Raw genomic sequence first — 24,484 nt, forward strand, 5'->3', positions numbered from 1 at the left:
GTTCTCCCGAGTTTGGCTTGATTCGAACTGGGCGATTTACGGTAATGGCCACTCGTCGGTACTCGGGGCTCTCGTAGACATGTTGAAGAATCTTCACGAGTCTTCCCGTGCTTACCTGCCGTTAGTGAGTCTTCCCGAGTACCTGGCGTTAGCGCTAAGAGACGTCCCCAAGCTCCGACGCACCCGCTACGTTCATTCTCCGTACTTACCACGGGAGAGCTCTTGGAATGAACTTGTACCGTGGGACAGGGCTATCACGGTGAAGCAGTGGTGACTTCATACAATACACAGTCAACATAGTAGCAACAAGGCACTAACACAAAGTGACACAAAGTGCTGGAGTAACTCAGCAAGTCAGGCAGCATCTCTGGAATACATGGATAGGTGAAGTTTTGGGTGGGGACTCTTCTACAAACTGTGACATAGAACAGTGCAGCGCAAGAACGGGCCCTTTAGTTTTTTAGTTTTAGTTTTAGAGATACAGCGTGGAAACAGGCCTTTTGGCCCACCGGGTCTGCGCAGACCGGCGATCCCCGCATATCAACACCACCCTACACCCACGAGGGACAATTTTTATATTTACACCAAGCCAATTAACCTACAACCCTGTACGTCTTTGGAGTGTGGGAGGAAACCGAAGATCTCGGAGAAAACCCACGCACAAACTCCGTACAGACAGCACCGGTAGTCGGGATCGAACCCTGGTCTCCGGCGCTGCATTCACTGTAAGGCAGCAACTCTACCACTGAGCCACTGCTACTATGTCTATGCCGAACATGATGCAAGACCATCACTTATCCACCTTATCCTCATCCCTCCATTCCCTGCATATCCATATGCCGATCCAAAAGTCTTTTTCACAAAAAACCTTTTCACTGAACCTCAGCCCATGTGACAATAAACTAAACTAAACCACACTGTCAGAGCCACTAACGTATCTGCTTCAACCACCACCCCGGCAACCTGTTCCAGGCACCCGCCACCCTCTGTGTAAAAAAAGAAATTAGCTTTGTGCATCTCCTTTAAACTTTGACCCTCTCACCTTAATAGCCCTGTCCCACTGTACAAGTTCATTCCAAGAGTTCTCCCGTGTTTGCCCTGATTCGAACTCAGAGATTTACGGTAACGGTTGAAAAATCTTCACGAGTCTTCCCGAGCTTACCTGCTGTTAGCGAGTCTTCCTGAGTACCTGCCGTAAGCGTTACGAGCTACTCAGAGACGTCCCCGAGCTCTGACGTACCCGCTACGTTCATTCTCCGTGCTTACCACGAGTTTGATTTTTTTTTAACTCGGGAGAGCTCTTGGAATGAACTCGTACCGTGGGACAGGGCTATAAAGTTGTGTCCTCCAGTATTTGCCTTTCCATCCTGGGAAAAAGGTTCTGACCGTCTACCCTATCTGTGCCTCTTTATATACTTCTACCAGGTCTGCCTGCAACCTCTATCCTCCCACAGAAAATAATCCAATCTCTCCCTGTAAGTTCTCCTTCTTGTTGAGTCCACGCACAAGATTAGAAGTTGTTCAGCCAGAGCTGAACCCACGTCTCGGCATCTGCGCACAATGGCGTCTGTCTTGTCGCTTCTTGTGCGTGGTGGTGGAAAGATTGGTGGAAACAGGGCCGCGACGTGAACGCTCATTCCTTCACCCCCTCCATGCAGCTAATAGCCTCTAACCTGGGCATCATTCTGGTCAACCAAAGACAGACCCAAAATGCTGGAGTAACTCTGCGGGACAGGCAGCATCTCTGGAGAGATAAGGGGTGGGTGACGTTTTGGGTTGAGACCCTTCTTCTAACCCAGCGTCTGCAGTTCCCTCCCACACATTCTGGTGAACCACTTCTACATTCTCTCCAAAGCGTTCATATCCCTCCGGTAATGGGGCAACTGCACGCTATACTCCAAATAAACAACACAACTCTTCCTTATGTTTAAGAAGGAACTGCAGATGCTGGAAAAATCACAGGTAGACAAAAGTGCTGGAGAAACTCAGCGGGTGAGGCAGCATCTATGGAGCGAAGGAATAGGTGACGTTTCGGGTCGAGACCCTTCTTCGGGGCGAAGAAGTCTGAAGAAGGGTCTCGACCCGAAACGTCATCTATTCCTTCGCTCCATAGATGCTGCCTCACCCGCTGAGTTTCTCCAGCATTTTTGTCTACCTTTAACTTTTCCTTATGTTTCCTTGCTGGATGATCAGCCATGATCATTTCGAATGGCGGTGCAGGCTCGAAGGGCCGAATGTCCTACTCCTGCACCTATTTTCTATGTTTCTATGTTTCTTGTTGGTTTTAGGACAAAATTCCCTTTTACAATCAATCTGTTTTACTATCTTATTCAAAGTTGTTGATGTGAAAATGCTAACTGTGCTCATGAAATACTTTCAAGTTCCATTTTTAGACATGGAAGTTGAAAAGAGAAGTTGTAACTATAAACATAAATAATAATCATGATACTAAATGCCCTAAAGTTATAAATGTAATTTATTTAGAATGTCGATAATTAGTTCCACAGATAAATGTTTCAAATTTTGCAGTGATTATCGAAGCATCACTGGAAAAATATGATGGGTGACGTTTTGGGTCAGGACCTTAAACAAAATAGCAAATTACTAAAATACATTTATTAATTATATTTTAAATTTGCTCAGCCAATTTTCACATCAACAATTATTGGACTGCATCTCAAATAACAATTCTCTGTATCACCAACTTTCTACCTCACTATTTATCCATTAGAAATTATTAACTGCTATGTAAATAACCTGAATTTGTAACCCGCGGCAGCCAGCATCTCAATTATTAATTATGTGTGCGATTAATTAAAACTTCTCTTTGAAGATTCCGTGACCGGTTCCATATTAGGGGCGGCAGGGCGGTGGCGCAACGGTAGAGTCGCTGCCTCACGGCGCCAGAGACCCGGGTTCGATCCCAACTACGGATGCTGTCTGTACGGAGCTTGCCCGTTCTCTCCGTGACCTGCGTGGGTTTTCTCTGGATGCTCCGGTTTCCTCCCGCACTCCAAAGATGTGCAGGTTTGTAGATTAATTGGCTTTGGTAAAAATTGTAAATTGTCACTAGTGTGTGTAGGAAAGTGTTAGTGTGCGGGGATCGCTGGTCGGCGCGGACTCGGTGGGCAGAAGGGCCTGTTTCTGCGCTGTATCTCTAAACTAAACTAATTCCCAAACAAAGTCAAACTGTAAACGTAAATATACATTGTCTATTAAATTATAAATTAAATTGAACTTGTGAAATAAATCATCTAGAATGTAACTGCTAAATTTGATTGTATTAATACTCGCTCTGTGCATTGTATTAATACTGTATAAATTTGATTGTATTAATACTGCCCAGTCCATCACCGGCTCTGGCCTCCCCACCATCGAAGGGATCTATCGCAGTCGCTGCCTCAAAAAGGCAGCCAACATCATCAAAGACCCACACCATCCTGGCCACGCACTCATCTCACCACTGCCAGCGGGAAGAAGGTACAGGAACCTGAAAACAGTAACGTCCAGGTTCAGGAACAGCTACTTCCCCACAGCCACCAGGCTATTAAACACAACAACAAATAAGCTCTGAACGACAAGACTATTATTATTATTACACTGTTTTTTTCCCCTGAGTTTTTGTTATATTATTTATTATGTTTACATATCCTGTTGTGCTGCAGCAAGTAAGGATTTCATTGTTCTATCTGGGACACATGACAATAAAACACTCTTGACTAGTGGCCTGAGATGTAGGGTTAAAATTACTGCAAGGCGCTTCTCTGAATAAAAGGATTAGTACGGACTCTTCTCGACCCCATGTGATTATAAAAAATTGGTACAATATTCCATGACGCACTTTAGTGGCCAAAAAACGAATAAATCGGAGAGTAATTAGATAACGAGGGAAATAGGTGGCATAGATTGTCAATGCACCTTAGGAAAAATGTACCATCACCAGCTCGCAGCTGCATACACCAGCTTTATTAGCGATCTATTTTCGGAGCAGTTTCTCCGCATGGTTTTCTCAGGAGGGTACAATCTCAGAGAGCCAGCATCCCACAGCAATCAATTATTTCCATTTAATGCGCTCAATGGCAGGATATTCTTAGTGAAAGAGTAACAGCAGCTATGATCAAAATTTACAGCAATCAGAGAACTTTGTATTCTGCATTATCTAACTTAGAAAATAGACACACACACACACACACACACACACACACACACACACACACACACACACACACACACACACAGTGCTGGAGTAACTCAGCGGGTCAGGCAGCATCTCTGGAGAACATGTATAGGTGATGTTTCACACAGTGCTGGAGTAACAGTAGGTCAGGCAGCATCTCTGGAGAACATGTATAGGTGATGTTTCACAGAGTGCTGGAGTAACTCAGCGGGTCAGGCAGCATCTGTGGAGAACATGGCGAGGTGACGTTTCGGGTCGAGACCTGTCTTCAGGCTACAATCATAAACTCCAATAGGCCAGATATTCCCGATGGATTATTCCCGGTATCTGTTTCGTCTTTAGACTTTGGAGATTTAGCCTGTCGGCGCCAACCAGCGATCCCCACACACTGACACTATCTTACACACTTGGGACAATTTACAACCAAATCCAATTAACCTACAAACCGGCACAATAGATGGAGAAAACCCATGCGGTCATGGGGACAACGTGCAAACTCCGTACAGACAGCACCTGTAGTCAGGGTCTCTCTCGCTGTGAGGTAGCAACTTTATCTGCTGCGCCACCGTGCCACCCTTGAGTGGGGGTGGGCCTGAGGTCATAAGGAATATGAGTAGGATTAGGCCATTCGGCCCATCAAGTCTACTCCACCATTCAATCATGGCTGATCTATCTCTCCCTCCCTTTCAGGTTGTTATTTGTTCCAGCTTATCTTGGCCAGGGAAGAGGATGTACTGGCAACTGGGAATGAAGTATATCCGAGATGCGGGAGTGGGAAAAACAAGGTGTTGCAGCACTGACTCACTCCCACACACAGCAGATTCACACTCAGAGACCAGCCAAGATGATCATTAGCTTACTGAGTTACACACACACACACACACACACACACACACACACACACACACACACACACACACACACACACACACACACACACACACACACACACACACACACACACACACACACACACACAGCCATGAAGCCAAACAGCACAGAAACAGGCCCTTCAGCCCAACTCATCTATGTTGACCGAATGCCCTATCTATGTTTAGTTTAGTTTAGAGATACAGCGTGGAAACAGGACCTTCAGCCCACCAAGTCCACGCCGACCAGCCAACCCCGCACACTATCCTACACACACTAGGGACAATTTACAATTACATTTTGTACCAAGCCAATTAACCTAGACTACAGTTAGTCTTATTAGCCAGTGTCTCTCTAAACCTTTCCTATCCATGTACTTGTTCCACTGTCTTTTAAATGTTGTTATAGTACCTGCCTCAACAACCTCTTCTGGCAGCTCGTTCCATACACCCACCGCTATCCACATTTAAAAGTTGCCCCTCAGGTTCCTATTGAATCTTTCCCTTCTCACCTTGAACCTGTGTCCCCTGGGTCTTGTGCATCTACCCGATCTATTCCTCTTCTGATTTTGTACACCTCTATAAGACCACCCCTCATCCTCCTGCGCTCCAAGGTCTCCCCCCCCCCCCCCCCCCGCCATCACTTGCCAGGCTTTGTCCCACCCCAGGTAGACAAAAATGCTGGAGAAACGCAGCGGGTGAGGCAGCATCTATGGAGCGAAGGAAATAGGCAACGTTTCGGGTCAAGACCCTTCTTCAGACCACTCCAACCTCTTTTCCAGCTTTCTCCTCCCCTACCCCATCAATCTGAATAAGGGATCCAAGCCGCAACACCGTAGAAACATAGGAGCAGGAGTAGGCCATTCGGCCCCTAGAGCCAGCACCGCCATTCAAAATTATCAAATGCTGATCATCTAAAATTAGTACCCAGTTATTGCTTTTTCCCCATATCCCTTGATTCCGTTGGCCTAAGAGCTAAATCTAACTCTCTCTTGAAAACATCCAGTGAATTGGCCTCCCTGGCAGAGAAGTCCACAGATTCACAACTCACTGGGTGAAAAAGTCTTTCCTCATCCCAGTCCTAAATGGCTTACCCCTTATTCTAAAATAAACTATCTGTCCATTCCCACCACAGATGCTGCCTGACCCGCTGCGTTACTCCAGCACTCTGTGAAACGTCACCTATCCATGTTCTCCAGAGATGCTGCCTGACCCGCTGAGTTACTCCAGCACTCTGTGTCTTTATTTTATTTTAAGCTGTGACATTAGTTTCCACGCTAGTTTGTAAAAGCTCATGTATGATGCACAGCGGAGATATGCAGCAAGATCAAAAGGGGGAAGGTGCAGCACAGACGGATGCAGGTTGCAACCAGAAACAAAAATTACAGAGCAATAAATCAGAGTAAATAAATGTCAAGCTACAATCAACGGTTAGAAAATTAGATAAATTAAATAATAAAACAAATGTAAACATGGAGAACTATAGAGCTGGAAAGTCAAAGAAAGGTTCAAAATTAATTAATTAATGAAAGAAAATGTATTGGTGGATACATATTTAAACTGCAAAGATAAACAAAGACGTTCTATTTTACTGGCGATAGCCAGAGTAACGTGCACTGACTACAGTCCTGCTATAGATCGGGTAGATCGAACAGATGAAGAATCAATTTTAGCCCCGTCTAACAAATTGTTGATTAACATTATTTAATTTCATTTCGTGCAGAAGGAAATGAGAGTTAAATTATCTGGTTGTCAGATCGATCGTAGATAATTGACATTAACACTGACATTTGGTTCAGATGGAGCAGACATTCAGAGTCTGTTTCCCAGCACGGAAATATCCAAGACAGTTTTGGTCCCCTAATTTGAGGAAGGACATTCTTGCTATTGAGGGAGTGCAGCGTAGGTTTACAAGGTTAATTCCCGGGATGGCGGGACTGACATATGCTGAGAGAATGGAGCGGCTGGGCTTGTACACTCTGGAGTTTAGAAGGATGAGAGGATATCTTATTGAAACATGCAAGATTATTAAGGGTTTGGACACGCTAGAGGCAGGAAACATGTTTCTGATGTTGGGGGAGTCCAGAACCAGGGGCCACAGTTTAAGAATAAGGGGTAAGCCATTTAGAACGGAGACGAGGAAACACTTTTTCACACAGAGAGTTGTGAGTCTGTGGAATTCTCTGCCTCAGAGGGCGGTGGAGGCCGGTTCTCTCAAGAGAGAGAGATAGATAGAGCTCTTAAAGATAGCTGGGTCAGGGAATATGGGGAGAAGGCAGGAAAGGGGTACTGATTGTGGATGATCAGTCATGATCACATTGAATGTCGGTGCTGGCTCAAAGGGCTGAATGGCCTACTCCTGCACCTACTGTCGATTGTCTAAGACTAGAGGGCACAGCTTTAAGGTGAGAGGGACAAAGTCTAAAGGAAGATAGACACAAAAAGCTGGAGTAACTCAGAGGGACAGGCAGCGTCTGTGGGGAGAAGGAATGAGTTGAAAGAAGATGGGGGGGGGGGAAGCTTTTTTAACACAGGGGGTGGTGGGTTCCTGGAACGCACTGCGGTGGGTGGTGGTGGAGGCAGATACGATAGTTTAAGAGGCTTTTAATTAAGCCCATGGAGCTGCAGGAAACGAAGGACCATGGGACATGTGCAGGCAGATAAGGCTTGCTTTTGGCATCATGTTCGGCATGGACCTTGTGGGCCAAAGGGCCTGTTGTTGTGCTGCAGAAGTGATCCAACCCGAAATGTCATTCATCCTTTGCCCTCCAGAGGCGCTGCCTGACCCGCAGAGTGACTCCAGCACCTTGTGTCTATGTTTACTATCAACCAGCAGTTCCTTGGATCTACTGTATTGTTTCTTGTTCTATGGGCAGCATCTAAGGAGCGAAGGAAATAGGCAACGTTTCGGGCCGAAATCCTTCTTCAGACTGATGAGACTGATGAGACAAAAGCTTTTCGTTGTACCTCGGTACACGTGACAATAAACTTAACTGAGCTCATTCAAGTTGAACAGTGCTGTCTGTCACTCATCTGGTGAACCACCATCACAACTATCTTTGGCAACTGACGTACGACTGTTAATGTGATAACAGTATCCTGGATTTAAGTTTAGATTCACATTGGGGATGCAATAAATATTGCTCTCGCGTTCAGTATATTCTCCACAGGGAATCAATAAGTTATAAACTTTAACTGTTCACATGAAATATTTTTAGATACATATTTGCTTATCAGAGGGATGGATATATTGTCTATATTGAGTCTGTGGAATTCTCTGGTTCAGAAGGCAGTGGTGGCCAATTCTCTGGATACTTTCAAGAGAGAGCTAGATAGGGCTCTTAAAGATAGCGGAGTCAGGGGATATGGGGAGAAGGCAGGAACGGGGTACTGATTGGGGATGATCAGCCATGATCACATTGAATGGCGGTGCTGGCTCGAAGGGCCGAATGGCCTCCTCCTGCACCTATTGTCTGTTGTGATATCTACACATTTCTCACACACTTCTTTGTTCGATGCAATTAACCTTTCTGCTTCCAATTTAACTAAAGTTTTTTAGTTTACTTTCGTTTAGAGATACAGCACGGAAACAGGCCCTTCAGCCCACCGAGTCCGCGCCGACCAGCGACCCCCCCCCTGTACACCAGCACTATCCTACACACACTAGGGATAATTTACAATTTTACCAAAGCCAATTAACCAACAAACCTGCACGTCTCTGGAGTGTGGGAGGAAACCGGAGCACCCGGAGAAATCCTACGCAGGTCACGGGGAGAATGTGCAAACTCCGTACAGACAGCAGCCGAGGTCAGAACCCGGGTCTCGGACGCTGTGGGACAGCAACTCTACAATTCATTTTGGAATTATTTTTTTCTTATTATTTTGAGCACAGAATTCCATTCGCTCGCCTCTTGACAGAGCATTAAACAATTATTATCCCCCAGTGTTCCCACTTCCCCACCCACCCACCTACACTGTGAAGAATGGCGGCACGGTGGCGCAGCGGTAGAGTTGCTGCCTCACAGCGCCAGAGACCCGGGTTCGATCCTGACTACGGGTGCTGTCTGTAAGGAGTTTGCCATTCTCCACGTGACCATGTGGGTTTTCTCTGGGTGCTTCGGTTTCCTCCCACACTCCAAAGGTTTGTAGATTAATTGCCTTCTGTAAAATTGTAAATTGTCCCTAGTGTGTGTGGGATGGTGCTAGTGTACGGGGGTCGCAGGTTAGCAAAGACTGGGTGGGCCGAAGGGCCTGTTTCCGCGCTGTATCTTTGAAGTCTAAATCTGCAGTTCGTTGCGTCTCCTTTATAAAGTTATCACCAAATGTAATTAGGTTTTAAAGCACTGAGACTCCGTAGTAAGGCAGCATCTATGGAGCAAAGGAATAGGCGACGTTTCGGGTCGAGACCCTTCTTCAGACCGATGTGAGGGTGGGGGGAGGGGCGGGAAGAAGAAAGGAAGAGACGGAGGCAGTGGGCTGTGGGAGAGCTGGGAAGGGGAGGGGAAGGAGGGAGAAAGTAAGGACTACCTGAAATTGGAGGTCAATGTTCATACCGCTGGGGTGTAAACTACCCAAGCGAAATATGAGGTGCTGCTCCTCCAATTTGTGGTGGGCCTCACTCTGGCCATGGAGAAGGCCCAGGACAGAAAGGTCGGATTTGGAATGGGAGAGGGAGTTGAAGTGCTGAGCCACCGGAAGATCAGGTTGGTTATTGCGAACTGAGCGGAGGTGTTGGGTGAAGCGATCGCCAAGCCTGCGCTTGGTCACACCGATCTAGAGCAGTTGGCACATTTTATTTTTATAATTTATCAATCTGTTACAGAAGCTTCACAGCCACACAGTGAGGAAAATATCAAAGGCTAGAGAGTCATAGGATCATACAGCGTGGAAACAGGCCCTTCGGCCCAACCTGTCCATGCTGACCAAGATGCCCCATCTATTAAAGGTTTAAATGATCTACTCAGAACGTTCTTTTAGGAAGGAGATGAGGAGGAATCTCTTTAGCCAGAGGGTGGTGAATCTGTTGAATTATTTGCCACAGAAGGCTGTGGAGGCCGTCAGTGTGTATTTTTGAGGCAGAGATAGATAGATTCTTGATTAGTACGGGTGTCAGAGGTTATGGGGAGAAGGCATGAGAATGGGGTTAGGAGGGAGAGATAGATCAGCCACGATTAATAATAATAATAATAAATTTTATTTATGGGCGCCTTTCAAGAGTCTCAAGGACACCTAATTGAATGGCGGAATAGACTTGTTGGGCCGAATGGCCCAATTCTGCTCTGATCACTTAAGGGCCTGTCCCACTTGGCGATTTTTTCGGCAACTGCCGGCATCATTGACTGATGTATCAGGTCACCGAGAAATTTGCGGTGTCTCCTCGAGCGTCGCAACATTTTTTTTGTCGCCGCTGGATTTTGAAATGTTCAAAATCTTTCGGCGACCCTGATACGTCAGTCAATGACGCCGGCAGTCGCCGAAGAAAAACGGCAAGTGGGACAGGCCCTGAAGTGATAGGAGCAGAATTAGGCCATTCGGCCCATCAAGTCTACTCCGCCATTCAAACATGGCTGATCTACCTCTTCCTCCATCCTAACCCCATTCTCCAAATACGGCCTGGCCAAAGTCCTATGTCTCCCTGACTCTTACACTCAATGTCCCAACTGATGAGCAATCAGCCTTCAGTGCCCCACGTGAAATTATATAGTTATCAGGCCTCGACAAGATTGGGCTTGCATGGCAATGTTTCCATGGAGAGGATGGGACTAATTGCAGCCTCAAAGAACCTGATGAATAATGGGGGCCTGGAGATGGTGGTTGATTTGTGTGTTGGCGTCTGGGAATACTGGCGTTGGGGCGAGTCGCGCCTCTGAGAGTTAGGGAGAAAACCGGAAAACAAAAATCCCGAGTAAACTCCGGGAAAAAGGAATTTCAAAGTTTACTTTGGTTTAGAGATACAGCACGGAAACAGGGCCTTCTGCCCACCGAGTCCGCGCCGACCAGCGATCGCCGCATACTAATGCTATCTTACACACACTAGGGCCAATTTACGATTTTTACCATAGCCAATTAGCCTAGAGGTGTACATCTTGGGAATGTGGGAGGAAACTGGAGCACCGACAGAAATGTCACGGGGAGAACATACAAACTCCGTACAGACAGCGCCTGTAGTCAGGATCGAACCCGGGTCTCTGGCGCTGTGAGGCAGCAACTCTACCGCTGCAGGAGTTGCCCGACTGACCTATCCATGTTCTCCAGAGATGCTGCCTGACCCGCTGAGTTACTCCAGCACTCTGTGAAACGTCACCTATCCATGTTCTCCACAGATGCTGCCTGACCCGCTGAGTTACTCCCCGGCCTTGATTTATACGTTCCTCTTTGATTTAGATTCACCACTCTTGCATGCATGAAGCATTTCCTCAGGAAATGAATCTAGTTTTAGCAGAATATACACATCACCAGTCTGCGTGACACAATGTAAAAGTCAAGTCAACATGAGCGGCATCAAAACAGACATCGTAATTAGGTTTGGGAAGGATGTCAGGGGTTATGGGGAGAAGGCAGGAGAATGGGATCAGGAGGGAGAGATAGACCAGCCATGATTGGAGAAGGGCCGAATGGCCTCATTCTACTCCTATCACCTATGAACGTATTAAATCGTGAGCGTATTAGACGTATTTTCCATTAGCCATCCTCAATGAGACGGCTTTAAATTAATCAACAGGGGATTTGTTTAACAAACAGATGGAATTATTATTCACAATGAAGTTGTGACTCCCCGCAGATATCAGATGTTGATTTGAACAGTGGACATGGTGTGGGAAGGGGCAGAGGCTTCCCTTCCACCTGTTGTCGGCATCTATTTAATAAGTTGTGCACAATACCGCCTGGGCCTACGCTATCTCCCGGTTGCCAAACACTTTAGCTCCCCCTCCCATTCCCGCACTGACCTTTCTGTTCTGGGCCTCCTTCACTGTCAGAGGGAGGCCCAGCGCAAACTGGAGGAACAGCACCTCATATTTCGCTTGGGTAGTTTACACCCCAGCGGTATGAACATTGACTTCTCCAATTTCAGGTAGTCCCTGCTTTCTCCCTCCTTCCCATATTCCTTCGCTCCATAGATGCTGCCTCACCCGCTGAGTTTCTCCAACACTTTTGTCTACGTGCAGGCAGATAAGAAATGGTCTTGGCATCATGTTTGGCACAGACTATGGGGGCTGAAGAGCCTGCCCCCTGTGCTGTACTGGTCTGTTGTATACTATCTGTTATCACATGTAGCGGCCAGCCCCTTTCTCCCTCCTTCCCCTGCCCTTCCCAGCTCTCCCACAGCCCACTGTCTCCGCCTCTTCCTTTCTTTTTCCCGCCCCGACATCTGTCTGAAATAAGGGTCAACTTCAAGTAACCCTTACTTTCCCTCCCTCCCCATCCCCTCCCTCTTCCTGGGTCTCCGACTAGTTTCACTGTCCTCCTGACTAATTTTACTGTTTGTATATTTCGTTGTCACCTTCCCCTCATCCAACAATGAACCATTCTACATTTCTATTATCATGGTCTGCTTTGATCTGTTCTTTCCACACCTTACATGTTCTTTGTACCCTGCCATATCTCATTTCCCTCTCATCGAGTCATCGAGTGATACAGTGTGGAAACAGGCCCTTCAACCTAACTTGCTCACACCGGCCAACAATGTCCCAGCTACATTAGTCCCACCTGCCTGTGCTTGGTTCTTATCCCCCCATGTACCTGTCCAACTGTTTCTTAAATGTTGGGATAGTCCCAGCCTCAACTACCTCCTCTGGCAGCTTGTTCCATACACCTACCACCCTTTGTGTGAAAAAGTTACCACTCGGATCCCTATTAAATCTTTTTCCCTTCACTTTAAACCTACATCCTCTGGTCCTCGATTCCCCTACTCTGGGAAAAAGATTCTGTGCATCTACCTGATCTATTCCTCTCATGATTTTGTACACCTCTATAAGATCACCTCATCCTCCTGCGCTCCATGGAATAGAGTCCAGGCCTACTCAACCTCTCCCTATAGCTCACACCCTCTAGTCCTGGCAACATCCTCGTAAATCTTCTCTGTTCCCTTTCCAGCTTGACTCCCCTGACTCTCAGTCTGAAGAAGGGTCTTGATCCCGAAAGTCACCCATTCCTTCTCTTCAGAGATGCTGCCTGTCCCGCTGAGTTACTCCAGCATTTTATGTCTATCTGCAATGCATAACTGTGTCAGCTTGTTAGAGCTGACTAGTTACTAGTGCTGGACAAGATACAATGTCAGCATTTACAAAGCTTGCGAAGTTAGAGAAACAGAATCAATGATAGAAATTGGGAAAGAAAATTAACAATTTCATAGCTTGCTTCAACTAGCTATTCATCTAATTTACAGTATCTCCCAGATGCTCTGCAGAAAACACACTGTCAGGTTGGTTCATAGCTTGGTTTATAGACAATAGACAATAGGTACAGGAGTAGGCCATTCGGCCCTTCGAGCCAGCACCGCCATTCAATGTGATCATGGCTGATCAATCACAATCAGTACCCCGTTCCTGTCTTCTCCCCATATCCCCTGACTCCGTATCTTTAAGAGCCTATCTAGCTCTCTCTTGAAAGTATCCAGAGAACCACCCTTTGAGGCAGAGAATTCCACAGACTCACAACTCTCTGTGTGAAAAAGTGTTTCCTCGTCTCCGTTCTAAATGGCCCTTATTCTTAAACTGTGTGGCCCCTGGTTCTGGACTCCCCAAACATCGGGAACATGTTTCCTGCCTCTAGCGTGTCCAAACCCTTAATAATCTTACATGTTTCAATAAGATCTCCTCTCATCCATCTAAACTCCAGAGTGTACAAGGCCAGCCGCTCCATTCTCTGAGCATATGATAGTCATATGTGTGCGTTTGTCTGTGTATATATACACACGCGTACACTCACACGCTACTCTTTTCTTGTTTATCATGGGTTTCACAGAGTATTATGTACACATCATCTGTCGTGCTGCTGCAAGTTGGAACGTCCATGTTCTATTTCGGGACATATGACAATAAAACACTCTCGACTCCTGATCAAACCCGTGTCTCTGGCGCCGTAGTGCCGCAACTCTCCCGCTGTGCCACCGTGCCGCCCGAGACGTGTTGGTCTGGCACAGCGTTCGATCCCCTTTTCTATTTAAGCCTCCCTGATGCTTTAAAAATGGATTGCTGCAATTCACGAGAAAACTGTGAACATGTCACAAGGTTGCACTTTGCACTTTGCTGGTGGGTACATTTCATTCCGCACTACACATAGATGCTGAAGCTGCTCGCCAGCGAGTAGCACCAAGGACAACAACATGATGCAGGGGTCAGGTTTCAAACCGACGTCTCAATTAACATATCCCCTTCATTAATAACTAACTAACCAATTATCATGTATTAATAATATACTCAGGTAATATTGGCATGAATCCATTTCAAAAGATGTGGGCAAATCCTGCAGTTTTGTGTAATAAACAGTTAGATGATTGAAGTAACTCAGTCACACGTTTAATAAATGTCCTTTGGTACGTTGGCAACACAGTCTATGTGGACTCCAACTCGTTGTTGACTAATCTGATAAAATTGAACTATTTTATAAATATTCCCTTATCATGTATCTTGTACACTGTAAACGGCTCGATTGTAATCGTGTACTGTCTTTCCGCTGACTGCTTCGCGCGCAACAAAAAGCTTTTCGCTGTACCTCGGTACACGGGACAATAAACTAAACTCAACGAAACCAAATTCACGGCAAGAACTCTCTGAGACAACGTTTTGTGTTATTTAAGGGAGATGACCTTTCTTTGCCCACAAGATTCACGCTGATAAATGGGACAGTCACACACAAAATCTTAAAGTAATTTCCAGTCTGAAATCCAATCAAGTTGATCGCAACTGCCTGCAAATAAGCCCCATATTTGGTTCAGGAACGAAGGGAACCTGTTTCAACAAATATCAGGCTCCAGTGCCATTTCCATGGTTAATTGCACCATAGGTTGGGTTGGTGACAACTTAGAACACACATTACACAACCATGTGTCCCTCCGAGGCGGTTACAATCCCGTACGAGCTTCCTAAGCAGCATCACCCCATTGGAAACAACACCAACTGAAGTTGGCCTCCAGATGTGGAAGAACAGAGTAGCCACTGTTCCTATTTCCACCAAGATGGGCACACACCAGCACCACCAGGCGCTGGCGAACACTGGCTGAACTGGAGATGTCTCGACCAACTGCGAACCGGGGTCGGCCGGTTAAGGGTGACAATGGGGCACAAATGGGGCTACATGGAGGGTGCAACAACCTGTGACTGTGGTACACAGACCCAGACAATGCAACACCTACTGCAATGCCCATCGCTGGATAATCCATGTACTACTGCAGACCTTGCATTGAACACTACAATAGCACAACGATGTGTACAGTAGTGGCGAGCCACTATGTTACATAAGGACACGGAGGAAGAAGAACTGATGATTGTAAATCCACATTGAAACAGGAATCTGTCAGTCATTGAAGCATTGTCACAGTGGGAACAAATACACTCTATTATCTCTCCATTTCTCTTCTCCACCAATTGGGTTATTTAGGTTCATTGTTGTCACCTGTGCCGGGGTGCAGTGAAAGGCTTTGTGTCGCTTGCTATCCAAACCGATCAGATCTACCATACTTAGATACAATCGTCAAACTCAAGCACAATAGGTACATCCAAGGTGAAGATACAGAGTGCAGAATATAGTTCTCAGCATTGTAGCACATCAGTTCCAGAGACAAAGTCCACATTGAATAAATGATACAGAATGGCAACAGAATGGCAAGAGGGGGTCCCCCTGAGCCGAAACGTCACCTATGCCTTTCTCCGGAGATGCTGACTCATCTGCTGAGTTACTCAAGTCAAGAGAGTTTATTGTCATGTGGCCCAGATAGGACAATGAAATTCTTGCTTGCTGCAGCACAACAGAATATTTTAGGCATAAATGCAGAACAGAGATCAGTGTGTCCATATATTATAGAATATATATATATATACACATAAATACACAGATAAAGTGGAATAGGCTGTTATAGTTCATAGTTTGTTTGTTGAGTTTAATAGCCTGCTGGCTGTGGGGAAGCAGCTGTTCCTGAACCTGGATGTTGCAGATTTCAGGCTCCTGTACCTTCTACCTGATGGCAGTGGAGAGATGAGTGTGTGGCCAGGATGGTGTGGGTTCTTGATGATGCCGACAGCCTTTTTGAGGCAGCGACTGTGATAGATCCCTTCGATGGGAGGCAGGTCAGAGCCGATGATGGACTGGACAACTCACAACTTTCTGCAGCCTTTTCAGCTCCTGGACGCTCGGGTGGCCGAACCAAGCCACGATGCAACCGGTCAGCATGCTCTCTACTGTGCACCTGTAGAAGTTAGAGAAAGTCCCCTTTGATAAACCGACTCTCCGTAATCTTCTCAGGAAGCAGAGGCGCTGATGTACTTTCTTTATGATTGCATCAGTGTTCTCGGACCAGGAGAGATCTTCGGAAATGTGCACGCCCAGGGATTTGAAGTTCTAGGGCATACTTTGATGGAAACAGGCCCTTCAGCCCATCAGCTCCACGCCGACCCGTTGTCACACTGGTTCTGTGTTATCCCACTTTCTCATCCACACACTGGAGGCAATTTTTACAGGGGACCAATTAACCAGCAAACCCGCACGTCTTTGGGATGTGGGAGGAAACTGGAGTACCCGGAGGAAACCCACGCGGTCACAGGGAGAACGTGCAAACTCTACACAGACAGCACCCGAGGTCAGGATCGAACCCAGGTCTCTGCCGCTGTGAGGCAACTGTGCAATATAATAATATCTAATAAGAGGTGGTCAACAATAATTTTGCAGACCTCAGCAATATTGTTCAGAACCTGGGCCGATAGCTGACTCACAGCTGTCTGTACGGAGTTTGGACATTCTCCCCCGCGACCTGCGTGGGTTTTCTCCAGGATCCTCGGTTTCCTCCCACACTCCAAAGACGTGCAGGTTTGCAGGTTGATTGGCTTGGTATAAATGTACATTGTCTCTTGAGAGTGTGTGTGGGGTAGTGTTGATGTGCGGGGATCGCTGGTCGGTGCGGACTCGTTGGGCCGAAGGATCCGTTTCCACACTGTATCTCTAAACTAAACTAACTAAAAACAAACTTTGCAAAATGAAATCCTGGGCTCGAAGATGCAACAAACGAGTCTGAAGAAGGGTCTCGACCCGAAACATCTCCGAGTCTGAAGAAGGGTCTCGACCCGAAACATCTCCGAGTCTGAAGAAGGGTCTCGACCCGAAATGTCGCCTATTCCTTCTCTCTATAGATGCTGCCTCACCCGCTGAGTTTCTCCAGCACTTTTGTCGACAAACAACTGTTTGCTCTGTACAGAGGAACAGCATCATGGATGCAGCATTCAGCTGGAAGGGTGAATATATGAGGACGACACAGGGGCTTTCAAATCAATAGACAATAGACAATAGGTGCAGCAGTAGGCCATTCGGCCCTTCGAGCCAGCACCGCCATTCAATGTGATCATGGCTGAATCAGTACCCCCGTTCCTGCCTTCTCCCCAAATCCCCTGACTCCACTATCTTTAAGAGCCCTATCTAGCTCTCTCTTGACAGTATCCAGAGATCCGGCCTCCACCGCCCTCTGAGGCAGAGAATTCCACAGACTCACAACCCTCTGTGAAAAAGTGTTTCCTCATCTCCGTTCTAAATGGCTTACCCCTTATTCTTAAAGTGTGGCCCCTGGTTCTGGACAAACCCAACATCGGGAACATGTTTCCTGCCTCTAGCGTGTTCAAACCCTTAACAATCTTATATGTTTCAATGAGATTCCCTCTCATCCTTCTAAACTCCAGAGAGTACAAGCCCAGCCGCTCCATTCTCTCAGCATATGACAGTCCCGCCATCCCGGGAATTAACCTTGTAAACCTACGCTGCACTCCCTCAAATTGTAATCCTCTGCAGGATTCCTTGGGCCAGTGATTCCCGCCAGATGGTTTGACACAAGCATTGTTATTTGAGCCTCTTCAACCATTGGAGATGAGGAACCTGGCCAAAGAAATGTACCTCTGGCGCTTACAACATTTTATTTATTAATACGATATCATATGATACAAGTGCAGCACGGTGGCAGCATTACAGCGCTCACAGCGCTCACAGCGCTCACAGCGCCAGAGACACTGACTAGGGTTCGATCCTGACTACGGGTGCTGTCTGTACAGAGTTTGTACGTTCTCCCCGTGACCTGCGTAGTTTACACCCCAGCGGTATAAACATTGACTTCTCCAATTTCAGGTAGTCCTTGCTTTCTCCCTCCCTCCTTCCCCTCCCCTCCCCTTCCCAGCTCTCCCGCAGCCCACTGTCTCCACCTCTTCCTTTCTTTTTCCCGCCGCCCCCCCCTCCACCCCCACATCAGTCTGAAGAAGGGTCTCGACCCGAAACGTCACCTACTCCTTCGCTCCATAGATGCTGCCTCAACCGCTGAGTTTCTCCAGCATTTTGTGTCCACCTTTGATTTTTCCAGCATCTGCAGTTCTTTCATAAACAAGGTCTTTTCTGCTCTGCTCTCTCCCTTCAGGCAGAAGATACAGAAACTTGAAAATACGTACCACCAGGCTCAGAAACAGCTTCTTCCCCTCAGTAATCAGGCATCTGAACGGTCCTTCCATGGGCTAGGGTATAGTCCTGGTCTTCCAGCCTACCTTCATTGCTGAAGTGGGTCTTTTCCTCTGGAACTGCAGCGCTACAATGCTGTAACACCACATTCCGTGCCCTGATATTTTTCGATGCCGTACTTGTGTGCGGCTTGGTTGAGTTCATGTGTAGCATCATCGGATTTAATTGCATCGTACACAAACAACAACATCTCACTGCATCTCCGTACACGTGGCAATAACAAACTAAAGCTCAAACTAAACCAAGCCTGGAAACCAAGTCAAACCTGACTCTAAAGGGCCTGTACCACTGTACGAGATAATTCAAGAGGTCTTCCCGAGTTTAAAAAAAAATCAAACTTGTGGTAAGCACGTAGAGTGTACGTAGCGGCTACGTCGGAACTCGGGGACGTCTCTTCGCGGCTCGTAACGCTAACGGCAGATACTCGGGGAAACGCGGTAAGACTCGTGAAGATTTTTCAACATGCTTTCAACATGTTGAAGAATGTCCACGAGAGCCCTGAGTACCTACGAGTGGCCATTACCGTAAATCTCCAAGTTCGAATCAGGGCAAACTCTTGAATTAGCGCATACAGTGGGACAGGCCCTTAAACTAAGCTTAAACTAAACTAAACTTGAACTAAATTAAAACGTAAACTAAAGATTAAACTAAACCAAGACTTGAAACTTTTAAGGGCCTGTCCCACTTGATGATTTTTTTTCGGCGACTGCCGGCATAATTGACTGACGTATCAGGTCACCGAAAAATTTGCGGCGTGACGCGGCGTGACGAGGTATTGAGGCGCGGTGTTGTTTCAAGTGCCGCAACATTTTTTTTGTCGCCACTGGAAAAAATCGCCAAGTGGGACAGGCCCTGAAGCCAAACTGGAAACTAAATTGCTTAAACTAAACTCAAACTAAACTAAACTTTAACTAAGTTAAACTTCAACTAAATTAAAACTTAAACTGAAGTTTAAAGCAAACCAAGACTTGAAACTTAAGCCAAACCTGAAACTAAACTGCTTAAACTAAACTAGACTTTAACTAAACTCCAACTGAAGCAAAACAACAAGAATAATTGAATATTAACCTTGTGCTGTGTATTGCCAAGTGTTCTTGACTTTGCAATTAGATAGAAGCGATGAGGAAAGGCTTGGGTAGATCATAAGATCATGTGATAGGAGCAGAATTAGGCCATTCGGCCCATCAATCCTAACCCCATTCTCCTGCCTTCTCCCCATAACCCCTGACACCAGTACTAATCACGAATCTATCTATCTCTGCCTTAAAAATATCCATTGACTTGGCCTCCACAGCCTTCTGTGGCAAAGAATTCCACAGATTCACCACCCTCTGATTGAAGAAATTCCTCCTCATCTCCTTTCTCAAAGAACGCCCATTAATTGTGAGGCTGTGACCTCTGGTCCGAGACTCTCCCACGGGTAGAAACATCCTCCCCACAACCACTCTATCCAAGCACTTCACTATTCAGTAAGTTTCAATGAGGTCCCCCCTCATCGGAATCAGATTTTATTCGCCAGTATGTTTTGCAACATACGAGGAATTTCACTGGCCAGGTCAGTCATACAATTAAAAGCAACAAATCACTCAAAAACGCATTTTAACATGAACATCCACCACAGTGACTCCTACACATTCCTCAGCGCCGGAGGCCCAGGTTCGATCCCGACTACGGGTGCTGTCTGTACGGAGTTTGTACGTTCTCCCCGTCACCTGCGTGGGTTTTCTCCGAGATCTTCGGTTTCCTCCCACACTCCAAAGACGTACAGGTTTGTAAGTTAATTGGCTTGGTAAATGTAAAAATTGTCCCTAGTGTGTGTAGGATAGTATTAATGTGCGGGGATCGCTGGTCGGCACGGACCCGGTGGGCCGAAGGGCCTGTTTCCGCGCTGTATCTGTAAAAAGGGGCACATTTCCACACAGAGGGTGGTGGGTGAGTGGAACGAGCTGCCAGAGGAGGTAGTTGGGGCGGGTTCTATAACAACGTATAAGAGACACTTGGAGAGGTACATGGATCGGAAAGGTTTCAAGAGGTGTGGGCAAATGTGGGGAAATGGGACTAGCTTAGATGGGGCATCTTTGTCTGCATGGACAAGTTGGGCCTGTTTCCATGCTGTGCCACAAATCGCATATTGCTGTTTTACTGAAGGCTGTGTGTAAACAGAACTCATGGGAAGTTCTGTTTAAGAAAGAACTGCAGATGCTGGAAAAAGGTAGACAAAAATGCTGGAGAAACTCAGCAGGTGAGGCAGAATATATGGAGCGAAGGAATAGTTGACGTTTCGGGTTGAGACCCTTCTTCAGACTGATGTGGGGGGGGGGGCGGGACGAAGAAAGGAAGATGCGGAGACAGTAGGCTGTGGGAAGTTCTGTACCTGTCATTCGTTTGTTCTTTGTGCCTTTTCATACCTCCAGTTTCCCTCTCCCCCGCCTCTCAGTCTGCAGAAGGGCCTCGACCCGCGACATCACCCATTCTTCAGAGATGCTGCCTGTCCCGCTGAGTTACTCCAGCTTTTTTGTGTCTATCTTCGATGGAAACAGGCCCTCCAGGACACAAAACCCACGCCGACCATCGATCGCCCGCTCACACACTAGTTCTATGCTATCCCACTGTCTCATCCACTCCCTACACACTAGACGGCAATTTACAGAGGGGCCGATTAACCCACAAACCCGCACGTCTTTGGGATGTGGGAGGAAGCCGGAGCACCCGGAGGAAACCCACGCGGTCACAGGGCGAACGTGCAAACACCACACAGGCAGGATCGAACCCGGGCTCCGGCCCTGTGAGGTGGCTGAGTCGCTATGCGATGTAATAATATTGAAAAGGGAGTTGGTGATTTCCATCGACATACAAGGAGCTTGGAGAGTTACTGACTAAGTAAAAACTGCTGTCCCTGGAGAAGTAGAGACATTTTCTCATTTTATTTCATCAAGTGCCTGCTGCGGTGATATAAAATGGCAGCATTCGCGACCTTCGAATGCGCGGTGTATATTCTTGGTTTGCTGTGCTGCCTCTGGAGATGCAACGTACAAATACTTCTGGGCCCAATGTTTGACACAAGAAGACAGCAGTTTGCATATTAATAGATCCAAGAAAACACACGTTATAAATCAAAGCCAAGCGCAGCTCCGACCCTGCACGGAATGCAAGGTGACATCCGTTCTCCTGCGTACAATCTTCCATTTCTTTTCGTTATTCTACCCAACAGTGGTGAACAGAGGCTAAAGTCACGACAGCAAAAGGTTGAATGGAATGTAAAAGGAAAATCTAGCTATTACATACACAGAGTCACATTACGCTCCGTAAAAGTAATATTAATAAACGGTGTAACCATTAGGTGGAGGAAGGAGCTGCAGATGCTGGTGTAAACCAAAGATAGACAACAAAATGCTGGAGTAACTCAGCGGGACTGGAGAGAAGGAATGGGTGACGTTTCGGGTCGAGACCCTTCTTCAGACCACAGAGTCATTATGATGGACTTCAAATTCCCTTTTGTGTAGGAGGGAACTGCAGATGATGGTTTAAACCCAAGATAGACACAAAATGTTGGATGGCACGGTGGCGCAGCAGTAGATTTGCTGCCTTGCAGTGTTTCCAGCGCCAGAGACCCAGGTTTCGTACCCAACTTACGGGCGCTGTACTGTACGGAGTTTGTACGTTCTCGCCCCCGTGACCAGGTGGGTTTCCTCCGAGACCCTTTGATTTCCTCCCACACTTGCCCAAAGACATGCAGGTTTATAGGTTAATTGGCTTGGGTATGTACATTGGTATCAGTGTAAAAAAAAAATTGATACCTAGGTATGTGTAGGGTAGGTGGTTAGTGTGCGGGGATAGCTGGGTCGGTGCGGACCATCGTGGTCTGAAGGGCCTGTCTCCGCGGCTGTAATCTCTAAACTAAACTACCTCAGCGGGTCAGACAGCATGTGTTCCAAAGGGAACTGCAGAGCTGGAATATCGAAGGTACACAAAATTGCTGGGGCATCCGGAAACTCAGCGGGGGCAGCAGCATCTATGGCTATCAGCGAAGAAATAGGGCGACGTTTCGGGCCGAAACCCCTTCTTCAGACTGATGGGGGGTGGGGGGGGGCAGGAAAGAAGCGAAGGAAAAGGGGGAGGAGGAGGAGGAAGCCGGAGGGGGGGCGGATTGGGAGGGGTGGAGGAGGACAGCTAGAGGGTTAAGGTAAGGGGAGAAGACAGCAAGGGCTAGCCAAATTGGGAGAATTCAATGTTAATGCCATAAGGACGCAAGGTCCCCAGACAGAATATGAGGTGCTGTTCCTCCAATTTCCGCTGTTGCTCACTCTGGCAATGGAGGAGGCCCAGGACAGAGAGGTCGGATTGGGAATGGGAGGGGGAGTTGACAGCCTCTCTGGATGGAAGGAATAGGTGACATTTACGGTCGGGACCCTTCAGAAATTCCCATTCTTGCATTAAGAGAATTTAGCGGCTCTAGGTTTCTAGAATTTATGCACAAAACAAAATATATATTTTTCAGACGAATTCCCTCGGGACTTATTTCTTTTCTAATTCTTGTATTGCAATGAAAAGCATTTTTAAATTGGCATAAATAACAAGTATAAAAATGTCTTCCGTGCGTGCGGGAGTGCTGAGGTTTCTATTGATTTAAATCTGCATACATCTTGCTGATACTTCTTAATCCGCAAAAAAAATGGTATTTTATTAATTTTAGAGTTGATGCTTCGAAATTAAACGAGGTGCCCACGTCAGCTCTGGGTGTTCATGTTTAATATACAAGTCCTCGCCTGGCTTCTACTGAAATATTCGGAGCATAGAAACATAGAAACATAGAAAATAGGTGCAGGAGTAGGCCATTCGGCCCTTCGAGCCTGCACCGCCATTCGATATGATCATGGCTGATCATCCAACTCAGTATCCCATCCCTGCCTTCTCTCCATACCCCCTGATCCCTTTAGCTACAAGGGCCACATCTAACTCCCTCTTAAATATAGCCAATGAACTGGCCTCAACTACCTTCTGTGGCAGAGAATTCCACAGATTCACCACGCTCTGTGTAAAAAATGATTTTCTCATCTCGGTCCTAAAAGACTTCCCTCTTATCCTTAAACTGTGACCCCTAGTTCTGGACTTCCCCAACATTGGGAATAACCTTCCTGCATCTAGCCTGTCCAACCCCTTAATTGGCCAAAACAGCCTCCATCCAGAGAAGTGTTTAAGAAGGAACTGCAGATGCTGGAAAATCGAAGGTACAAAAAGCTGGAGAAAACTCAGCCGGGTGCAGCAGCATCTATGGAGCGAAGGAAATAGGCAACGTTTCGTACCGAAACGTTGCCTATTTCCTTCGCTCCATAGATGCTGCTGCACCCGGCTGAGTTTCTCCAGCTTTTTTGTGTACCTTCCATCCCGAGAAGCCTAGGTAGACGTGTTCACCTGCGCTCTCGTATTCAACAAGATAAATGATCCTGTGCCTGACCGCAAAACGCATCTCTGAGCGGTTTGCTGACTGCATGGAACCCACTCAATTCCCTCTGCCTCTCAGTTCACATCATTTAAGGAGATGAATTCAATGGCGGAGACTGTCAGAGCCACACCTAGTCATCTTGGCTTGGAATGAAATGCAAAAAAACACAAACGCGGACATAATGTGCCCAGAAAATGCAGCCACAAAGTTCGGAGCAAAAATTCCCATTTTTTTAAAAGTACGTTTATTGGCCAAGTATTCACATACAAGGAATTTGCCTTGGTGCTCCGCCCA

The 24,484-nt window shown here is 46.8% G+C and overlaps 1 protein-coding gene across 1 annotated transcript in view; it reads right to left on the minus strand.

Moving 5' to 3' along the window:
* The window catches only part of pex5l (peroxisomal biogenesis factor 5 like), an 84,220-nt gene extending 60,006 nt beyond the window's left edge, over nucleotides 1-24,214 (minus strand). Inside the window, exon 1 of the mRNA XM_033032241.1 lies at nucleotides 24,125-24,214. Coding sequence (XP_032888132.1) covers nucleotides 24,125-24,214 — 90 coding nt within the window. The remainder of the gene's footprint in view (nucleotides 1-24,124) is intronic.
* Between the last annotated feature and the right edge of the window lie 270 nt (nucleotides 24,215-24,484).

Source organism: Amblyraja radiata, chromosome 13, assembly GCF_010909765.2.
Source record: "Amblyraja radiata isolate CabotCenter1 chromosome 13, sAmbRad1.1.pri, whole genome shotgun sequence".
Classification (NCBI taxonomy): domain Eukaryota; kingdom Metazoa; phylum Chordata; class Chondrichthyes; order Rajiformes; family Rajidae; genus Amblyraja; species Amblyraja radiata.